The 19,924-nt window shown below is 39.6% G+C and overlaps 2 protein-coding genes across 3 annotated transcripts in view; one reads left to right on the forward strand and one right to left on the reverse strand.

Moving 5' to 3' along the window:
• The first annotated feature begins 3,232 nt into the window (after positions 1–3,232).
• LOC123741780 (uncharacterized) lies at positions 3,233–7,825 on the forward strand. 2 transcript variants are annotated; one of them, XM_045715989.1, is made up of 5 exons: positions 3,233–3,614; positions 3,974–5,896; positions 6,019–6,084; positions 6,390–6,788; positions 6,927–7,825. In XM_045715989.1, exon 2 carries the CDS (start codon positions 4,437–4,439, stop codon positions 5,754–5,756), a length of 1,320 nt encoding a protein of 439 aa, XP_045571945.1. In that variant the 5' UTR covers positions 3,233–3,614; positions 3,974–4,436; the 3' UTR covers positions 5,757–5,896; positions 6,019–6,084; positions 6,390–6,788; positions 6,927–7,825. The 2 variants fall into 2 exon arrangements, with proteins under 2 accessions (XP_045571945.1, XP_045571944.1); XM_045715988.1 differs by having other exon boundaries at positions 3,974–6,084.
• An 8,564-nt stretch (positions 7,826–16,389) lies between these two features.
• Positions 16,390–19,924, reverse strand: part of LOC123741785 (uncharacterized) — a 4,582-nt gene continuing 1,047 nt past the window's right edge. The window contains exons 3-4 of the mRNA XM_045715994.1: positions 18,955–19,055; positions 16,390–16,718 (exon numbers count right to left, since the gene is read on the reverse strand). Of these exons, the coding sequence (XP_045571950.1) occupies positions 16,629–16,718; positions 18,955–19,055 (191 nt within the window). The 3' untranslated portion in view covers positions 16,390–16,628. The remainder of the gene's footprint in view (positions 16,719–18,954; positions 19,056–19,924) is intronic.

The following is a 19,924-nucleotide window of genomic DNA, read 5'->3' on the forward strand; positions in this document are numbered from 1 at the left end:
GGCAAGTTTAGCACTCACCATAATCATATTTACTATTATAAAAGTTTGATTACCTTTTGTTGTCTTCATCAGAATGCACACCCAGGACTGCTACTTCAATAACAAATGTTGGTTTGGTCCAAAATAATCCATCGTTATATCCGAATAGCGGCGTTTTGTTCGTGCGTTCCAGACACAACCTGAAATAGTAAAGAAGTGTCGCGCGCATGGCGCAATTCGTGACAATAAAATTCTAAATATTCCATTACCGTACTTCGAAGCATGTCAACCGCTGTTTAAAATCAATTTTTACGACACTTTTCTCGTAGAAAAGCGATAATATTCCGACAGGGAATCTCCTTTTCGGCAAACAGAGGAAAAAATCCCAAAGGCGGGGGCGGTCGGGGTCACGCTCATAAGGCCAGTGTCCCTTGATCGGCCACTTGAGAAAGGCGATAATGTGTTTCAGCCTGGGGCTGGAATGACGACATTCTGTTTTTTCCCGGGCTCTGAGCGCCTATGGACGACGTGGGAAGTGTCACGTTAGAGCAGAGATCCTTAGTAAATGATAGAGATGGAAAAGAAGTTCAAGAAATGGTCAGACAGGACACTTCCTGTAAAGGAATCTCTCAGGTTTTGACCTGCCATTTGAGTTCTGTTATACTCACAGACACCATTCAAACAGTTTTAGAAAATTTAGGGTGTTTTCTATCCATATGTAATAAGTATATGCATATTCTAGTTACTGGGTAGGAGTGGTAACCAGATTAAATCGGGTATGTTTTTATCCAGCCGTGTCAATACTGCCCCCTAGCCCTAACAGGTTAAGCTCTAGTGTTATGTTTTGGGAAGTGTGTTTTCATCACCTTAGGGTGACACTAGAGACTTGTGAAGAGCAGACTCCTTAGGGTGACACTAGAGACTTGTGAAGAGCAGACTCCTTAGGGTGACACTAGAGACTTGTGAAGAGCAGACTCCTTAGGGTGACACTAGAGACTTGTGAAGTGCAGACTCCTTAGGGTGACACTAGAGACTTGTGAAGAGCAGACTCCTTAGGGTGACACTAGAGACTTGTGAAGAGCAGACTCCTTAGGGTGACACTAGAGACTTGTGAAGTGCAGACTCCTTAGGGTGACACTAGAGACTTGTGAAGAGCAGACTCCTTAGGGTGACACTAGAGACTTGTGAAGAGCAGACTCAACAACCTCTCTCTGCATCATCAGGACAGTTGCTTTGTGAGAAAGTGTTAACTGTGGAAGGCGTTAACCCATGTACACAGTTAGCCAATTGTTATGTAAAATGCCGCTCGGAAGGTCCAAGTGGTCTCGTCTTGGCCCCAAGTCAGAGCAGGACCACTGAGGCCATAGCTCAGCGGGACACTGGATCCAGGCTGTGGAGTTGGAAACAAAGTCTGTGGCCACTCTGGGGAAAATCCTCAATGGAAATGGCTGATATCTGTAGAGGTTCTGTATAGAAGCTTATAGAAAGTATGGATTAAACACACCTTTATCTCCATCCTCTAGATGTTTACATTTTAACATCCTTATATAACCAGCTCAGGGCTCCATGCCTGTTTTCTAGTTAGTTTAAAGACTTTCCTACAGTAGCTTCTCCAACCTCGCCTCATGCTGTGAGTATCTGGTACTATGCTACACTGCACATTGGAGATTCAGGAACGTTTAGAGGTATTGGCCTATCAGAGAGTCAGAGCCGGCATCCCAAATGGCACCCTGTTCCCTATATAGTGCCCTACTTTAGATCAGAGTTCTGGTCAAACGTAGTGCTCTGGCCATTAGGCTCTGGTCAAAAGTAGTGCACTATATAGTGAATAGGGTGCCACTTGGGACGCAAACTGGGGAGTCTGTTGGCTCTGTTCCTCTAGTCTTAGACAGACCTTTAGTTTGAATTATGGCCACCACATGCTGGGACAACCACCCCAGGAGGTAATGTCACACTCTTCTTCTGGCTTCTCTTCCATTATCTCTTTCTTTCTCTCTTCTGGTCTTCATTCCTGCCAGTGTCAGAGGAATAAGGAGGAGATTGTAGAGAGATAGTGTGTCACAGCTTGCCTCTTTGGAATATATGTACTATCTAGAATGGAGACTGCCATTGTCATTTAGTCCAGTTAGCTTTTACCAGTCCTATCACATTTTAGAGAGATATACGTCTGTATGACATTACAACAGATAACTGGAAACATTTTATGTTCTTTTTAAGGCAGCTGCATTTAGAAGACAGATTTCTTCTGTCCACAGCTGTACAACTAGTGGAATTCTGGATATAGATACTGTAGTTACTGTAGTAATGTGGTTGTAGATGTATAGATGTACTGTAGTTACTGTAGTAATGCAGTTGTAGATGTATAGATGTACTGTAGTTACTGTAGTAATGCGGTTGTAGATGTATAGATGTACTGTAGTTACTGTAGTAATGTGGTGGTAGATGTATAGATGTACTGTAGTTACTGTAGTAATGCGGTTGTAGATGTATAGATGTACTGTAGTTACTGTAGTAATGCGGTTGTAGATGTATAGATGTACTGTAGTTACTGTAGTAATGCGGTTGTAGATGTATAGATGTACTGTAGTTACTGTAGTAATGTGGTTGTAGATGTATAGATGTACTGTAGTTACTGTAGTAATGCGGTTGTAGATGTATAGATGTACTGTAGTTACTGTAGTAATGTGGTTGTAGATGTATAGATGTACTGTAGTTACGGTAGTAATGCGGTTGTAGATGTATAGATGTACTGTAGTTACTGTACTAATGTAGTAATGCGGTTGTAGATGTATAGATGTACTGTAGTTACAGTAGTAATGCGGTTGTAGATGTATAGATGTACTGTAGATCTTTTCTATTTAAATTAAATTGTTGTCTCAGTTCATTCCAATATATAAATTAAATGGCTTTTTACTGTATTACAACCAACCATTTATGTAAAATGTTCACAATATCAACATTCCCGTAACTTGTTTCGATATCATAGCGTAAACAAAATTAGCCCGACCATTTGACAGAACTAACCGCTCCTCAAAACATACAATTAATCTTTATTCTCTCTAATGCCTATGTTTTTGTATTTTTGGGCAATGTTTTTGCCCATTTAACATACTTCTTATCAATTTGCGTGAATTAATTGATATGGCAGTAGATCCATTTACATTAATTTTAAGGTTGTGAGCTTTCTTTGACAACAAAAGGATAACTCAAAGTCATTAACCTTGACTCTAGATGTGATCAGTCGTCATGTCCTCATTTTGTATTTAGTCTGTTCAAGACGTAAATGTGTTTCAGATGACGTCTCGATATGGTATGACCCAACCAGAGCAGAGTGTGTGTGTTACACGGTCCTCATATTGTTGGCTAGCAGATATTGTACAGTTTTAACCATTTCTATAGAGTCTTGCTTAAAAACCCCAGATCCACATATTAATATTTTCATCTATAGGTCATCTATAAAACAGTATTATCCATTTCTTATCACAAATTATTTTCACATACAGTATAATGTATAATATCCTAATTTACTGTTATGGTGCTGTGTTATTACAAACAAATATTTATTCTTCATCATTTCATTCAAGGCAAGCAAGTCCAGTGGAATTATACCCTTCCAGTGTCCTACAGCAAAGCAGGTAAGAAAGCTGCATTCTTGTTATTAGATAAAATAGTTAATGTTCTTTGTAAACACATTGTGGTATTTTTGATGTGAGGAAACATTGTAGTAATTTCCAGTAAGACTTATACAAATTAATTTTAGAAAAAGACGCTATCTGCAAAATCTGAAGCGCCATCATGATCGTTATGAGAAGGCTAAAAAGAGATAGCTGAGAGACAGAGGTCTTTCAATCAGTTCACCATAATTAATTTATCTGTGAGTATGTAGGTGTTATGCACAATGTGATGGTACTGTAGGGAGTATGATACCCCAGGTATTAATACATGTATAAGTTATTGACAGAATTAGATGCTTTTTTTCTCCATTTTTCTTCAGACCTCTACTGACCTACTTGATGAATCTTCGGATGCTACGGACTATGACGATGCAGACTATGTTCCAGACACATGTGGCAGTTTCTTGGATGCTTCTATTATAAGTACTATAAGTTCTTGTAGTAAGGAATATAAAACCACAGAAAATAATCTCCACCACAAACTGTCAGAGAACACACCATTAGGGAACGTTACAGCACACAGTGGGGATAGTACCACCAGTTCAGAGAAGCCAAGAACATTAAGTTATTCAAAGATGCGCAGCAATCCTTGTACTTCAGTAATAAGCTGCAGTGTGAATTCATCAGAGAACACATCACACCAGAAAAGCTCCATAAATGTCACACCTTTGTCAATAACAGCAAAAGGAAGCAAGTACAACAAGAAGCAATTTTGTCTTTATTGTAAAAAGGCCATTTCTAAATTGGCAAGACACCTCGAATCCATCCACAGTGAAAAGCCTGATGTTGCAATGGCTTTCAGTTTTAATAAAGGATCCCGCAAAAGAAGAGAGTTGTTACGCTCTCTTAAGAAGAGAGGAAACTTTGACCATAATGCTGAAGTGGCAAGCTGTGGCACTGGAGAGATGGTTGCCTGTAGAAGACCTAGTACTGCAAAACCATCTGATTACTACCGTCACTGCAAATTTTGCGAAGGACTGTATGCAAGAAATTCCCTATGGAGACGTGAGAAACTGCCCGAAGAAATCTGTTGAGGGAGAGCCTCAAGTTGGGCGGAAATGGATTCAATTGCACATACCAAGACCTGACTCAGTTAAGGAAGCTGTTTGGAAGATTGTTTGTGAAATGAACCAGGATGACGTTTCCTCGGTTGTAAGGAGTGAAACTGAAATCCTTTGTATCGGCGAGTCAGTGTTAAATTCCAGGAAACCATATGAGAAAAGGAATGACTACGCACGCCAAAAAATGAGAGAGATGGCAAGACTATTGATAACGGCAAGGGCTATAACACCATTGAAGAGCACCGAAGACCTTGTTATGCCCTGTAACTTTCCCCATGTGATACAGGCAGTAAGATCTGTTGCTGGTTATGATGTTGAAAGCAACTCGTATAAAATCCCATCATTGGCTTTGAAATTGGGACACAGTTTAGCCAAAGTTGCAGGCATTGTGCAATGCAATGCCATCATTGCAAATCGCCCTGCTGTTGCAGAGTCTGCAAAGCAATTTGCCACTTTACATCAGAAAAAGTGGACAGAGTCCATTTCAGCTGCCGCGTTGGGTACACTTCAACAAGCCAAATGGAATAAACCACAGGTTTTACCCTTTACAGAGGATGTGTCGGCGCTGCACAAGTTTCTTGCTACTGAGCGTGCTAAGTGTATGAAGGACCTTGAGGAAGAACCCAACAGCAAAAGCTTTGGAAATCTTGCTAAAGTGACTTTGACGCAGGTAGTACTATTTAACAGAAGGAGGGAAGGGGAAGTTTCAAAAATGGAGCTTCAGTCTTTCACATCCAGGGATCTTACGGAGCTGAATCCAGACATTGTGAGTGGCCTTACTGACTTTGAGAGGAAGCTTGCAGAGCACTTTGAGAGAGTTGAGATTCGAGGTAAAAGGTCAAGAAAGGTTCCAGTGCTTCTAACCCCTGACATGATTGCTGCTATGGACCTCCTCATGATAAGCAGGAAAGAGTGTCAAATCCACAAAGAAAATGTGTACATGTTTGCACGGCCAGGTATCCTTTCCCATTACAGAGGCTCCGACTGCTTTCGCAAGTATGCAAATCAATGCGGCGCAAAGAACCCAGAGGCACCTTTCTAGGACATGACATCCATGTCCATAGAGAATTCTATCGGCTTCCAGAGAGTACCCTGCAGCTCGCAAAAGTCAGCAAACTGTTGATAGCAATCGAAAAAGGAAGACTGCCTTACCTGCAGGGGAAAGGGCTGGATGACATTGAGGTCAATCCTGAAGTTAAAACTTTGTTTGAAATATAGTTTTTAGCAACTTCAAATATAACTATTATAAGTGTTGTTAGTCCTTCATTTAAATAATTGGCCGTAAATGTTTTTTACCCAACCAGATGAAGTAGAAATGAGTGATGATGATTCCAGCGAAGAATCCATTGCTGACCTACATCAATGCAAAGGTATCCTGACTTGTATATATGTGGTAATATCTTTAAGTTATGTCACATAAATGCACATTTCTGTTGGGATTATCGAAACGATCCTCTATCTGTTTTTAAACAATCACATTGGTGGTGATAAGTAATTCCACATTTATGGATTTGCAATCAGTTTATGTTTATATCTGAAATATCAGTTATTAATATCTAATGTAGAATTGCGTATTGCCTGACATTGAGGTTGTTTACAGTGAATAATACAAGCAAGCAAATGTATTGTCATAAAGCTCATAGAAAATAATCACATTCATTATTACTTTGCAAAGGCTCAACAACAGAAACTTCTAGGGACCAGACACTTCTGAGGCAAACACAAGAGTCAACCACCCTGGATAACATGGAGGGCACTCCTGAGTCAACCACCCTGGATAACATGGAGGGCACTCCTGAGCCAACCACCCTGGATAACATGGAGGGCACTCCTGAGTCAACCACCCTGGATAACATGGAGGGCACTCCTTAGCCAACCACCCTGGATAACATGGAGGGCACTCCTGAGCCAACCACCCTGGATAACATGGAGGGCACTCCTGAGTCAACCACCCTGGATAACATGGAGGGCACTCCTGAGCCAACCACCCTGGATAACATGAGCAACACACAACCAAGACATGGTAAAATAGTCACATCCCAAGCTTCCTCAAAGTGCTCCAAAGGAAAGCAAGGTTAGTAAGCATTTTGTATTCACATGTATTGATAACATCATATAACTACTAACTAGAATCCTTTGTATCATATCCTCCATTTGTCACTTTAACAGAGCTCATTGTTAATCAGCTGTATTTTGTTTGCATTTATGAAAGCTGTGAAGGTGAGAAGCAAGTGGACAGGTGATGAAGTGAAAGCTGTTGAGCGGCATTTGCTTAATTTCATAACAAGTTGCAGAATACCAGGTAAAAAGGACTGTGACTCCTGCCTACAAGCAGAGCCAGTAGCTCTGAAAGACAGAGACTGGTTTGCTATCAAATATCCACAACAGAAACGTAGCATTAAAAAGGAAGATGAATAGATAGAACTAGAGCCAACTGTAGCTCAGGTACCATCCAATTCCAATCAGCTTCTCCTCAGATAGTGTTAATATCTGTGGGTTTCATTTTCATATTATTTTCCTTAAATGATTTATATTTTTGGTTCTTGTACAAACATGCCACATAGGCTCGACTGTAGATCCAACATGTTCGTATTGTTTATGTATAATTGAGGGCTATTAATGAGCATATGTTTGCCACTTATGGTCACATGTTTTTGGAATAACAGTTGATGATATAGGTTAATACTCTGCTCTCATTGACAGGGAAAAGAGATAAACAGTCCTTAAAGGGATTGTTATTGTTCCCAAGTTTTCAGCAGCACTTTGTTCTTAACCACAAGTTGTTGAATGTGGCAAGGTGTTTCAATTACTGTTAAACTATTACCATTTCAATGGGTGCTTGTAACAGGCCTTGTGTATAGTAACTTGCACTACGTAAATATGATGTAAATCCCTACGTTATTTAGACAGTTAGCTGAATATACTGTACACTGTCATGTTTCATAAAAGCTGGATGCTTTAATAGAGAGTTTCTCATTCATTTTAAACATGCCATTTCTACTGCCTTGTGCATAGCAGGGAAGGAGGCAAAGTGTAGGTGGTCTATTCTGGGTATTCAATTGATTTGTTAATTTGCATATTTTCACTGGCACTCAATAAAAGTAAGAAAGGCATAAAGTGTTCCCTCTTTTTTTACATTAATATTGACTGCAAATGTATATATATATATATATACAGTGGGGGGGAAAGTATTTAGTCAGCCACCAATTGTGCAAGTTCTCCCACTTAAAAAGATGAGAGAGGCCTGTAATTTTCATCATAGGTACACGTCAACTATGACAGACAAAATGAGAAAAAAAATCCAGAAAATCACATTGTAGGATTTTTTATGAATTTATTTGCAAATTATGGTGGAAAATAAGTATTTGGTCAATAACAAAAATGTATCTCAATACTTTGTTATATACCCTTTGTTGGCAATGGCACAGGTCAAACGTTTTCTGTAAGTCTTCACAAGGTTTTCACACACTGTTGCTGGTATTTTGGCCCATTCCTCCATGCAGATCTCCTCTAGAGCAGTGATGTTTTGGGGCTGTCGCTGGGCAACACGGACTTTCAACTCCCTCCAAAGATGTTCTATGGGGTTGAGATCATTACAAGACCATGGTGCTTGCCTACGGAGCTGTGAGGGGAACGGCACCTCCATACCTTCAGGCTCTGATCAGGCCCTACACCCAAACAAGGGCACTGCGTTCATCCACCTCTGGCCTGCTGGCCCCCCTACCTCTGAGGAAGCACAGTTCCCGCTCAGCCCAGTCAAAACTGTTCGCTGCTCTGGCACCCCAATGGTGGAACAAGCTCCCTCACGACGCCAGGACAGCGGAGTCAATCACCACCTTCCGGAGACACCTGAAACCCCACCTCTTTAAGGAATACCTGGGATAGGATAAAGTAATCCTTCTAACCCCCCCCCCCCCCTTTTACTAAAGACTTCCGTGGAGAGGAACACTTACGAGTTCAACGTATTTTTGGAGGGCTTTGCTTCTGGCAGAGCCCGATATCTTGTTTCAAGAGAAATCAACAGAGACCGTGTCTGACCGGCGTATTTAACATCAGCTGGTAGGACACTATAAAGGGAACATGAAACTATTTAACATCAGCTGGTAGGACACTATAAAGGGAACATGAAACTATTTAACATCAGCCTCCTGCGGGGTCAGGGGCTGGGATTAAAAATACAAATGTAGGACAAAACACACATCACGACAAGAGAGACACCACATAAAGAGAGGCGCCACAACACCACATAAAGAGAGACGCTACATCACCACATAAAGAGAGGCGCCACAACACCACATAAAGAGAGATGCTACATCACCACATAAAGAGAGACGCCACACAATGCAAATATCATGGTACAGCTTTATGGACACTCAATCATTACGGATTTTTTTTATTGGTAATTTTACAAACATATATAATGATAAATAGCCTTGAAACTTGTATCTCATTATGGTGTATGGTGAAATAAGTATAGCCAGTTATAATTGTAATGACTTAGTTGATAATAACAAAAGAAGAACAATATTTACATGGCTTAAAGAGAAGGAATATAATATCTATTGTTTACAGGAAACGCATTCAACAATTCTAGATGAAGTTACGTGGAAAAAGGAATGGGGGGGGAATATACTTCTCCCATGAGCAAAGAAATTCAAAAGGGGTGATGATATTAATTAATAGTAATTTCGATCCAAATGTGCAAATTGTCCAAATAGATACACAAGGTAGATGGATTATTTTAAATATGTTATTGGACCATAAACAGATATGGCTCATTAACCTTTACGGACCAAATAATGATGATCCACACTTCTTTGACAATATATATAACAAATGATCAACCCTGCAAGCAATTCAAGACAATATTATTACGGTGGGGGATTATAATACTGTTTTAAATAGCTCAATGGACCGTAAAGGAAATCACACCACAAACAATCACCCACATGCTCTTAAGGAAATCGTGAATGTCATGGATGCATTGGAACTAGTAGATATATGGAGGCTTAAATATCCTGATTTAGTAAGATATACATGGCGGAGACTCAATCAAGCTAGTCGTCTAGACTTCTTTCTTATGTCATTCTCGTTGGCACCAAAAGTTAAAAAAGTGTTGATAGGGGACAGAATGCGGTCGGACCATCATATAATTGGCATATACATTACTCTTACTGAATTTCCACGTGGGCGAGGATATTGGAAATTTAATCAAAGCCTATTGGATGATAATCTATTTTTAACTAAGACAAAGGAATTCATAACTGATTTTTTCCAGACATAACATAGGTACAGCAAATCCCCTTATTGTATGGGACGCCTTTAAATGTGCTTTTAGAGGCCATGCAATTCAGTACTCATCTCGAAAACAAAAGCAATTTAGGTCAAAAGAGTTTATACTAATAAAGGAAATAGAAAGTCTAACAGAACATATAGATGGCAATAAAAACTGTAACATAGAGGCTCAGAATAAATTTGAGGAAAAACAAAAGGAAATGGAGAAACTTATTCAAGAAAGATCAAGTATAATATATTATAAAAATAAAGCAAATTGGATGGAATATGGGGAAAAATGCACCAAATTCTTTTTTAATCTGCAACATAGGAATGCTACAAAAAAGAATTTACTGAAATTGGTTACAATTGACGGAGTCACCCATGATTCACCAAATGATATTTTGAAGGAGGAAACAAAGTACTTTAAGCATATGTTTTCGTTTCAGTCGCCTCCATCTCCTCTAACTGAAGCTAATTGTAGAGATTTTTTTTCTATTGATAATGTAAAATTAACAGCTATACAGAAAGACTCATGTGAAGGTGAAATTACAGAGGAGGAACTTCTGGATGCAATTAAAGACTTTAAGTCTGGGAAAACTCCAGGGTTGGATGGCATACCAGTCGAGGTATACCAAACCTTTTTTGATATAGTAAGAGGACCGTTATAAGCATGCTTTAACTACTCCTATGTAAATGGTAGATTATCAGACACTCAAGAAGAAGGTCTGATTTCATTATTATTGAAACAGAATACAAGTGGAAAATATAAAGATCCAGTCCATTTAAAAAATCGGAGGCCCCTTACACGTCAGTGTTGTGATGCAAAAATTCTAGCAAAATGTATAGCGCATAGAATCAAAAAGGTATTGCCAGATATTATTTATTGTAATCAGACAGGTTTTTTACATGGAAGATACATTGGAGATAATATTAGGCAAGTATTGGAAACAATAGAACACTATGGAAAATCTGGGAAACCAGGCCTGCTATTCATAGCAGAATTTGAAAAGGCATTTGATAAAGTACGACTAGAGTTTATATATAAATGCCTGGAGTATTTCAATTTTGGAGTCTCTTATTAAATGGGTCAAAACCATATATAGTAACCCTAGGTGTAAAATAGTAAATAATGGCTATTTCTCAGAAAGTTTTAAACTGTCAAGAGGAGTGAAACAAGGTTGTCCACTATCGGCATATCTATTTATTATGGCCATCGAGATGTTAGCTATTAAAACCAGATCCAACAATAAAATCAGGGGATTAGAAATCCAGGGCTTAAAAACAAAGGTGTCATTGTACGCTGATGATTCATGTTTTCTTTTAAATCCACAGCTGGAATCCCTCCACACCCTCATCTAGATGCATTTTCTTGCCTTTCTGGATTACAACCAAATTATGACAAATGTACTATATTATGTATTGGATCACTAAAAAATACAATTTTTACATTGCCATGTAGTTTACCAATAAAATGGTCTGATGGTGATGTAGATATACTCGGAATACATATCCCAAAGGAAATAAATGATCTCACTCCAGTGAATTTTTATAGAAAGTTAGCAAAAATAGATAGGATCTTGCTACCATGGAAAGGTAAATACCTGTCAATTTGTGGAAAAATCACCCTGATTAACTCTTTAGTATTATCCCAGTTTACCTATTTGCTTATGGTCTTGCCTACGCCTAGCGAACAGTTTTTTAAATTGTATGAGAAAAAAATATTCAATTTTATTTGGAACGGCAAGCCAGACAAAATTAAATGGGCCTATTTATATAATGAATATGAATTCGGAGGACAGAAATGATTAAATATTAAGGCATTAGACCTATCACTAAAAGCTTCAGTCATACAAAAGTTATACTTAAATCAGAACTGGTTCTCGAGCAAATTCCTAAGATTGTCTCACCCAATGTTCAAGAATGGTCTTTTTGCCTTTATTCAGATTACAAGCTCTCACTTTCAGTTATTTGAAAAGGAAATCATCTCCCAAATATCACTCTTCCTAAAACAAGCCATAGAAAGTTGGTTGCAATTTCAGTTTAATCCTCCAGAAACGACAGAACAAATAATGCTACAAATATTATGGTTAAACTCAAATATACTAATTGACAAATATCGTAAATGATATCCTCGGTAGGACTGGTGGAGTTATGTCGCACAGGCAGCTAACAAAAACATATGGAAATGTTTGCTCTACCCAAAATTACAACCAAATAATTGCAGCCTTACCACAAAAATGGAAGAGGAAAGTGGAAGGGGAAGAAAGTAAGGAACTTGTCTGTCAGCCTTGCATTAAAGAACATAATTGGTTAAAGAAAACTGTGATAAATAAAAAAGTATACCAGTTTCATTTAAGGACCAAAGGATTGACAGCGTCCCATACAGATTGCAAAATAGTTGGGAAGAGATTTTTGACGTACCGATTCCATGGCATTGTGTTTATGATCTGATACGCAAAACTACACCGGATTCAAAACTAAGAATCTTTCAATTTAAATTATTATATAAAATTCTTGCTACCAATAGAATGTTATTCATATGGGGGATTCAATCTTCCCAGCTCTGCAGATTTTGCTGCGAAGAGACAGAATCATTAGATCATTTGTTTTGGTACTGTCCAATTGTAGCTTGTTTTTGGACACAGGTCCAGGAATGGCTAAAGGATTGCAATATTAACCTGGAGCTAACCTTGCAGATAGCGTTACTGGGTGATCTGAAAAGTCATAGTCAATTGATCAATAATATAATAATACTTTTAGCAAAAAGGTTTATTATTAAATTTACAATCTGTAGAAACAATGAGAATAGAAAGGTTCAAGACTTTTGTAAAACATCACAGTACAGTGGAAAAATATATGGCAAATAGCAATCCTATATGGATGGTGTTAAGAGATAGATGGGTGGTGTTGAATGGAGTTGAAGGATGGGACTAATAACAACTAATAATAAGATAACTAATAATGTAAACATACTATGTCCATAATAAGTATATAGGTTGAAGGTCGGGAGCTTTTGTGAAAGAGCACAGTTAGAAAGATATGGCATATAGAAGCAAACATGATCGGAGAGGTTGAGAGTAGAAGAATATCAGGAGAAAAAACAAATAAAATATAATTATTGTAAAATTGACTGTGTCCATAAAATGTATGTAGTGGGTATAGGCTGGAAGTAGAGGCCTAGGCGTTGTTGTTCACTAGTTTGCTCCAATTAGGGAAGGGGTGGTGGGGTTGGAAAGTAATAAAGGGGAATATATTTGATAAAGGGTGTGTGTGTGTGTATGTATGTATATATATATATTTATATATATATTTATATGTATGTGTATATATATATAAAAACAAGGGGGATTGGAAGTGATGCAGACAATTACATTGATGGAAGTTACAATCTATCTGCAATATTAAGCTGATCTACCCCACCAAAAAAAATAATAATACAATTAAAATTAAAATAAATAAAATTTTAAAAAATAATAAAAAAATAAAAAAGTAAAAAAAACATTCACAGATCCCAGTGCACATTCCAACTGTCTAAACCAGCCACCAGATGGAGACAAATAGCTGGGTGTCTTAGTATTTCTCATTTAGGTCTAGAGGATCATTGGTTCCTAGTGTTCAAATCCATTGTGGCTCTGCCCTCTGTCTTTGAGATGTTTTGCACCACCCCATATTGCTCTCCAACCCAACATTCTAAGGTTATCCACCTCCCGTGTGGCGCAGTGGACTAAGGCACTGCATCGCAGTGCTAGCTGTGCCACTAGAGATCCTGGTTCGAATCCAGGCTCTGTCGTAGCCGGCCGCGACCGGGAGACCCATGGGGTGGCGCACAATTGGCCCAGCGTCATCCAGGGTAGGGGAGGGAATGGCCGGCAGGGATGTAGCTCAGTTGGTAGAGCATGGCGTTTGCAATGCCAGGGTTGTGGGTTCGATTCCCATGGGGGGCCAGTATGAATAAAAAATAAATAATGTATGCACTCATTAACTAACTGTAAGTCGCTCTGGATAAGAGCGTCTGCTAAATGACTAAAATGTAAATGTATGAGCCCTGAACTGAGTCTATCACCCTTCATAATGTGGTATAGATGTGTCAGTCTGCATTGTAGTGCATGTTTAGTCTCTCCAATATAGAGTTTATGACAAACAAGGGACTCAATCGCATATCCCACATTCCCAGTATCCAGTTGGACTTTAAGCCCGATTGGGACTCACAAGCCCGAATACTAATTGGACAGATTTTGCTTGGGTAAAGTGTTTATTCTGTACCAGTTTCTTCTTAGTCAGACTTGAATGGACTACAATCTCCTTCAGGCTGAGATTACCCTGAACTTTTTCAAGGCCTCACAATCATTCCGAGTCTATTGAAAATTAGATTTTAATTCAGAGTTGAACGCCATGAATACATTTACACAAATGGAACCACAGGGCTCGGATGGTTGTCCTTCGCTCTGCGCCGGGGCTGCTCGTGGTGGAGTTGGGTGTAGCTTCTTGGCTGGGCGTGTCCCCCGAGAACAAATGGTTAGAGTGTATACTGATAAATAATTATAGTCACACTCACACGTTAGAAATAAGCACTTTCCTTTGGTAGTGCTACTGAAAGTATTGTACAGGTGTCTTTTTCCCGCTGAAGGCAGCGGGTGGAGGAGCAGTGAGGCAGTCGTCCAGTCCAGAGGTCTGCAGTGGAGTCACAACCAATGTAATAATTCCCGTTCTCTATAGCTTGGGGCGTTTGTCAATTAGTTCGGGGACGGAGAGTGATAGGGAATTGGCAACCGCTGTCTCTCAATGTAGTCCAGCCAATCTGGGGATCACTATGCAAGCAATCAAATAGTTCATGCAATTCCATTTCACACGTGAGACTGTCAGAAGTTCGGTGAACGCAATCATGGTCAATAACACACAGCAGACTTGAGTGAATGGCCCTGCTAAATAGGGGATGATAGCAAAATAAATATATTTACCAAATAATACATATAGGAGCAGTCAGCATAGTCACCCGATTAGACCACAATCATCCCATTAAAAGGTGCAAATCATCTTACCAGTCACACCATTCATATAGTGAATGTGTAGTGTGTGGTACACTTTACCTTTGAATGGTGATTCAGAATCACACATTGTACTGTGTGATACGCGACCCTTTCAATGATGATTTTGGACACTTTCAGCTGAGACTGAGTGTTCATCATAGAAGGCCAAAGTTCCAATTTGGGATTTTCAGAAAAAAAATATAACAAACATTCAACTGGCATTACTATGCTTCCACTTGCTGCCTTGGCTACATGGGGTATGGGGTTGGGATGTATTTATTATTGTGTTTTTTTAGCAACGAAAACGAGAGTTTCTATTGCACAGATTCACGTACTGATAAGTCCCTTTTGCTTTCGCTTGGTTTTTATTCTTCTTCGGGGGAGGTTCATGGCGGACTACAACACACAAAGGTGTGTTGCTGCCACCTACTGGATGAGGTGATTCCAAGTGAATACATTGTAAATGTTGCATTATTCTTGTCAAATGATTTTTGAAACATGGTGACATGGTGAGTAGTGAATACCTTTTGAAAGTATTATTTTAAAGTGGACAGGAATTTGCTGGCTTGTTGCTTCCTTGGGTTTTTGATCAACTATATGTATTTTATCTGATTCGTCATAACAATCCTTGTTTCAGAATTATGCAACAATGCCCACATTTGGCAAAACAAAAATCTTTATCCTGGGAAAGGTAATTCCATTGAGAGGCAAGGCTCTGAGGGACAAGAGGCATATTGTCCCTCAGTGCTGCACCTCCAGCTCTGAACCTCCTCAGGCCTAAAGGGAGGACCACAGTCTGGCTACAAGTGCTACCCAGATTAGCAGTGCTCAGAGGAGGAAAGGGGGAACCGTGGCTGCATGGAGAGTGATGAGGGAGCAGCTGCGCAACATCCTTGTGGAGAACATGCCCCCAACAGTAAAATCTATCTGCTCCGTGTGTAGGATCGAGCCAGCTATAATATGGGGGTGAACTGACTGTGGGGCTGAGACAATACTTTGCTCTGACTGTGTGGTGGCTACCCATAAAGACAAAAACATTGTCCACTACCTTGAGATCTGGCAGGTAAATATCATGTCCACTACCTGAGATCTAGCAGGTAATTATCATGTCCATTACCTGGAGATCTGACAGGTAATTATCATGTCCATTACCTGGAGATCTGGCAGGTAATTATCATGTGCACCAAGTTTTCATTATATGATGTCTGAATTCTATAGTTCAATTTTTTATAATAATGATTTTCCATATATCTATCTGTATCAACCTGTATCTACCTAACTGTCACAATAATGATCAAATGTGAAACAAATGAAATAGAACAAACAGCCTTAAGTAAGCAGTAATGTGGACAAAGAAGCAACATTAAAATTATGTTTTTGAAGGGTATTTATTTATTTACTGGCTGATTGTCTTCTACTTAGTGTGAGGTGGAAGAAATATAGTGCCAATACTATAGCTCAGGAAGAAGCATACTGCTTATATAGGGAATGAAAAGAGGTAAAAAGGTGGAGGAGAGGTGATTAGGGTGTGGGAACAGGTGTGGTGGAAAGGGCTGTGGCATAGGCTAATATTGGGAGCAATTGGAGTCCTGTTGGGACCAACCATATTTTCAGACTCCAGGAGAGACAGGGGAGGACTCAAGCCAGATCCTGAAGTCGTGAGCTTGCTTGAATAGCTGCTGAGCCCATGGCAATTTAATCTGGAGAAGGAAGGATTGTGAACATCTAATTATAATCAACATCAAGTGGCTCTGTAACGCCTCATACACATTCACACATATACAGTGCATTGGGAAAGTATTCAGACACCTTGACTTTTTCCACGTTTTGTTACATTATAGCCTTATTCTAAAATGGATTAAATTGTTTTTTCCCCTCATTAATCTACACACATACCCCATAATGACAAAGCAAAAACAGGTTTTTAGAAATATTAGCCAATTCATTACAAATTTTAAACGGAAATATCACATTTAGATAAGTATTCAGACCCTTTACTCAGTACTTTGTTGAAGCACCTTTGGCAGCGATTACAGCATCAAGTCTTCTTGGGTATGACGCTACAAGCTTGGCACACCTGTATTTGGGGAGTTTCTCTCATTCTTCTCTGCAGATCCTCTCAAGCTCTGTCAGGTTGAATGGGAAATGTCGCTGCACAGCTATTTTCAGGTCTCTACAGAGATGTTAGATCGGGTTCAAGTCCGTGCTCATGAATGAAATTCAGAGACTTGTCCTGAAGCCACTCCTGCGTTGTCTTGGCTGTGTGTTTACGGTCGTTGTCCTGTTGGAAGGTGAACCTTAGCCCCAGTCTGAGGTCCTGAGCGCTCTGGATCAAGAATCTCTCTGTACTTTGCTCTGTTAATCTTTCCCTCGATCCCAGTCCCTGCCGCTGAAAAACATCCCCACAGCATGATGCTGCCCCCACCATGCTTCACTGTAGGGATGGTGCCAGCTTTCCTCCAGATGTGACACTTGGCATTCAGGCCAAAGTGTTCAATCTTGGTTTATTCAGACAAGAGAATCTTGTTTCTCATGGTCTGAGAGTCCTTTAGGTTCCTTTTGGCAAACTACAAGCGGGCTGTCATGTGCCTTTTACTGAGGAGTGGCTCCCGTCTGGACACTCTACCATGAAGGCCTGATTGGTGGAGTGCTGCAGAGATGGTTGTCCTTCTGGAAGGTTCTCCCATCTCCACAGAGGAACTCTGGAGCTCTGTCCGATTGACAATCGGGTTCTTGATCACCTCCCTGACCAAGGCCCTTCTCCCCCGATTGCTCAGGTTGGCCGGGTGGCCAGCTCTAGGAAGAATCTTGGTGTTTCCAAACTTCTTCCATTTAAGAATGATGGAGACCACTGTGTTCTTGGGGACCTTCAATGCTTCAGAAATGTTTTGGTACCCTTCCCCTGATCTGTGCCTATACACAATCCTGTTTTGGAGCTCTACGGATAATTCCTTTGCCCTCATGACTTGGTTTTTGCTCTGAAATGCACTGTCAACTGTGGGACCTTATATAGACAGGAGTGTGCCTTTCCAAATCATGTCCCATAAATTGAATTTACCAGAGGTGGACTCCAATCAAGTTGTAGAAACATCTCAAATATTATCAATGGAAACCGGATGCAGCTGAGCTTAATTTCGAGTTTCATAGCAAAGGGTCTAAATACTTATGTAAATAAACATTTTTTTATACATTTGTAAAAAATCTTTAAATCTGTTATATATACCATTATAAGGTATTGTGTGTAGATTGATGAGGAAAAACATTTATTTAATCAATTTTAGAATAAGGCTGTAACGAAAATTACAGGAAAATGGAGGAAAACATAATGTTATCATAACTGTTGTAGTTAATGCAGGGCCCGCCCCACCATACGTCCTTACCCTTCCAAATTAAATTTGACCGAGACTCGTGCCGACAGAAAACCACGTAAATCTCAGATAAAGTATTCGAGTGAGCGAAACAGCGTCTTACTATATGTAGCCTGATGCTGTCTAGCCCACAATAGCCAAGACGCTCTTTTGCTCGCTCTGATGTTTTCTCCAACCACTTGCAAATTGAACAAAAGTTGGCGGGTACACAGTGCAGTCTTCGGATGCTAGAATTATTTTGGACGAACGTGCGAAGGTAACCTACTTTTTGAAGTGATTCATTTACATTTAACATTTAAGTCATTTAGCAGACGCTCTTATCCAGAGCGACTTACAAAGATTCGTTTGACAATCAGATGAAAACATCATGACTGGTTGTGTTCATACCACATTAAAAGGTAATACATTTGTTAAGATAAATGACATGTCTTTACTATAAAAGCCATGAAAAAAAACATGTCCGCCTATGGAAATCAATTGCCCTTCCCAATGGTTATTTCTGAGGCCGGCACTGTGTTAATGTATTCAAGGCACCAGATAATCTATATATAATAATAATAATCTGTACCGATATAGAGATTGGTGCACTGAGTGATGAGTCTTGTCCGAACCATAGGCTGAACCCAATTTGCGGTTGGAAGCCATCTGCTCTGCTGAAGCGTTCCAACTCTAAGGACACACAAAGTCAGTAATCCATCACATGATAAACACACTACTGTAATTTCATCAGTGATACAATCAGTAATATTATCAGCCAGATTCAGTAGGACAAGAGAGGGATGCTCACATTAACATCAAAACAGTGCTAAGGCAATGATCCTGCATTTTGTTGCATTTACAGTATACGCTGCAAACAGTATGTCAGCTAAATCAGAATTTACCTTTAAATGTAATTCAGCATTAGCCCCGAACTACAAATTGAATCGAGCCCTTAGTGAAAAATGGACTTTAAGCTATTATCCGTAATTGAACCAAAAACAAATATAATAATATGTCAATCTCTCCACAAAGAGGGACTTGGGAAAATAACAACTGGCCTAGAACAGGGCAGCACGGCCCTTAAATGTAGAGAGAGCTAACATTAATAATATGCATGTAAATCTCTCATGGCTCAAAGTGGAGGAGAGATTGACTTCATCACTACTTGTATTTGTGAAATGTACTGACATGTTGAATGTACTGAATTGTCTGTTTGAACTACTGGCACACAGCTCGGACACCCATGCATACCCCATACCCCACAAGACATGCCACCAGAGGTCTCTTCACAGTCCTCAAGTCCAGAACAGATTATGGGAGGAGCACAGTACTATATAGAGCCATGACTACATGGAACTCTATTCCACATCAGGTAACTGATGCAGCAATAAAATCAGATAAAAATACACATTATGGAACAGCGGGGTCTGTGAAGCAACACAATCATAGGCACCGACACATGCATACACACACAAGATAACATACGCACAATACAAAAATGTACACATTGATTTTGTGTTGTAGTTACGTGGTAGCGGAGTAAGGGTCTGAGGGCACAC

The sequence above is a fragment of the Salmo salar genome, chromosome ssa03, assembly GCF_905237065.1.
Source record: "Salmo salar chromosome ssa03, Ssal_v3.1, whole genome shotgun sequence".
Classification (NCBI taxonomy): Eukaryota; Metazoa; Chordata; class Actinopteri; order Salmoniformes; family Salmonidae; genus Salmo; species Salmo salar.

Excerpts from the sequence above, each read along its gene's own strand:
- LOC123741780 (XM_045715988.1), top strand. The coding sequence starts at position 4,437 with ATGTTGCAATGGCTTTCAGTTTTAATAAAGGATCCCGCAAAAGAAGAG.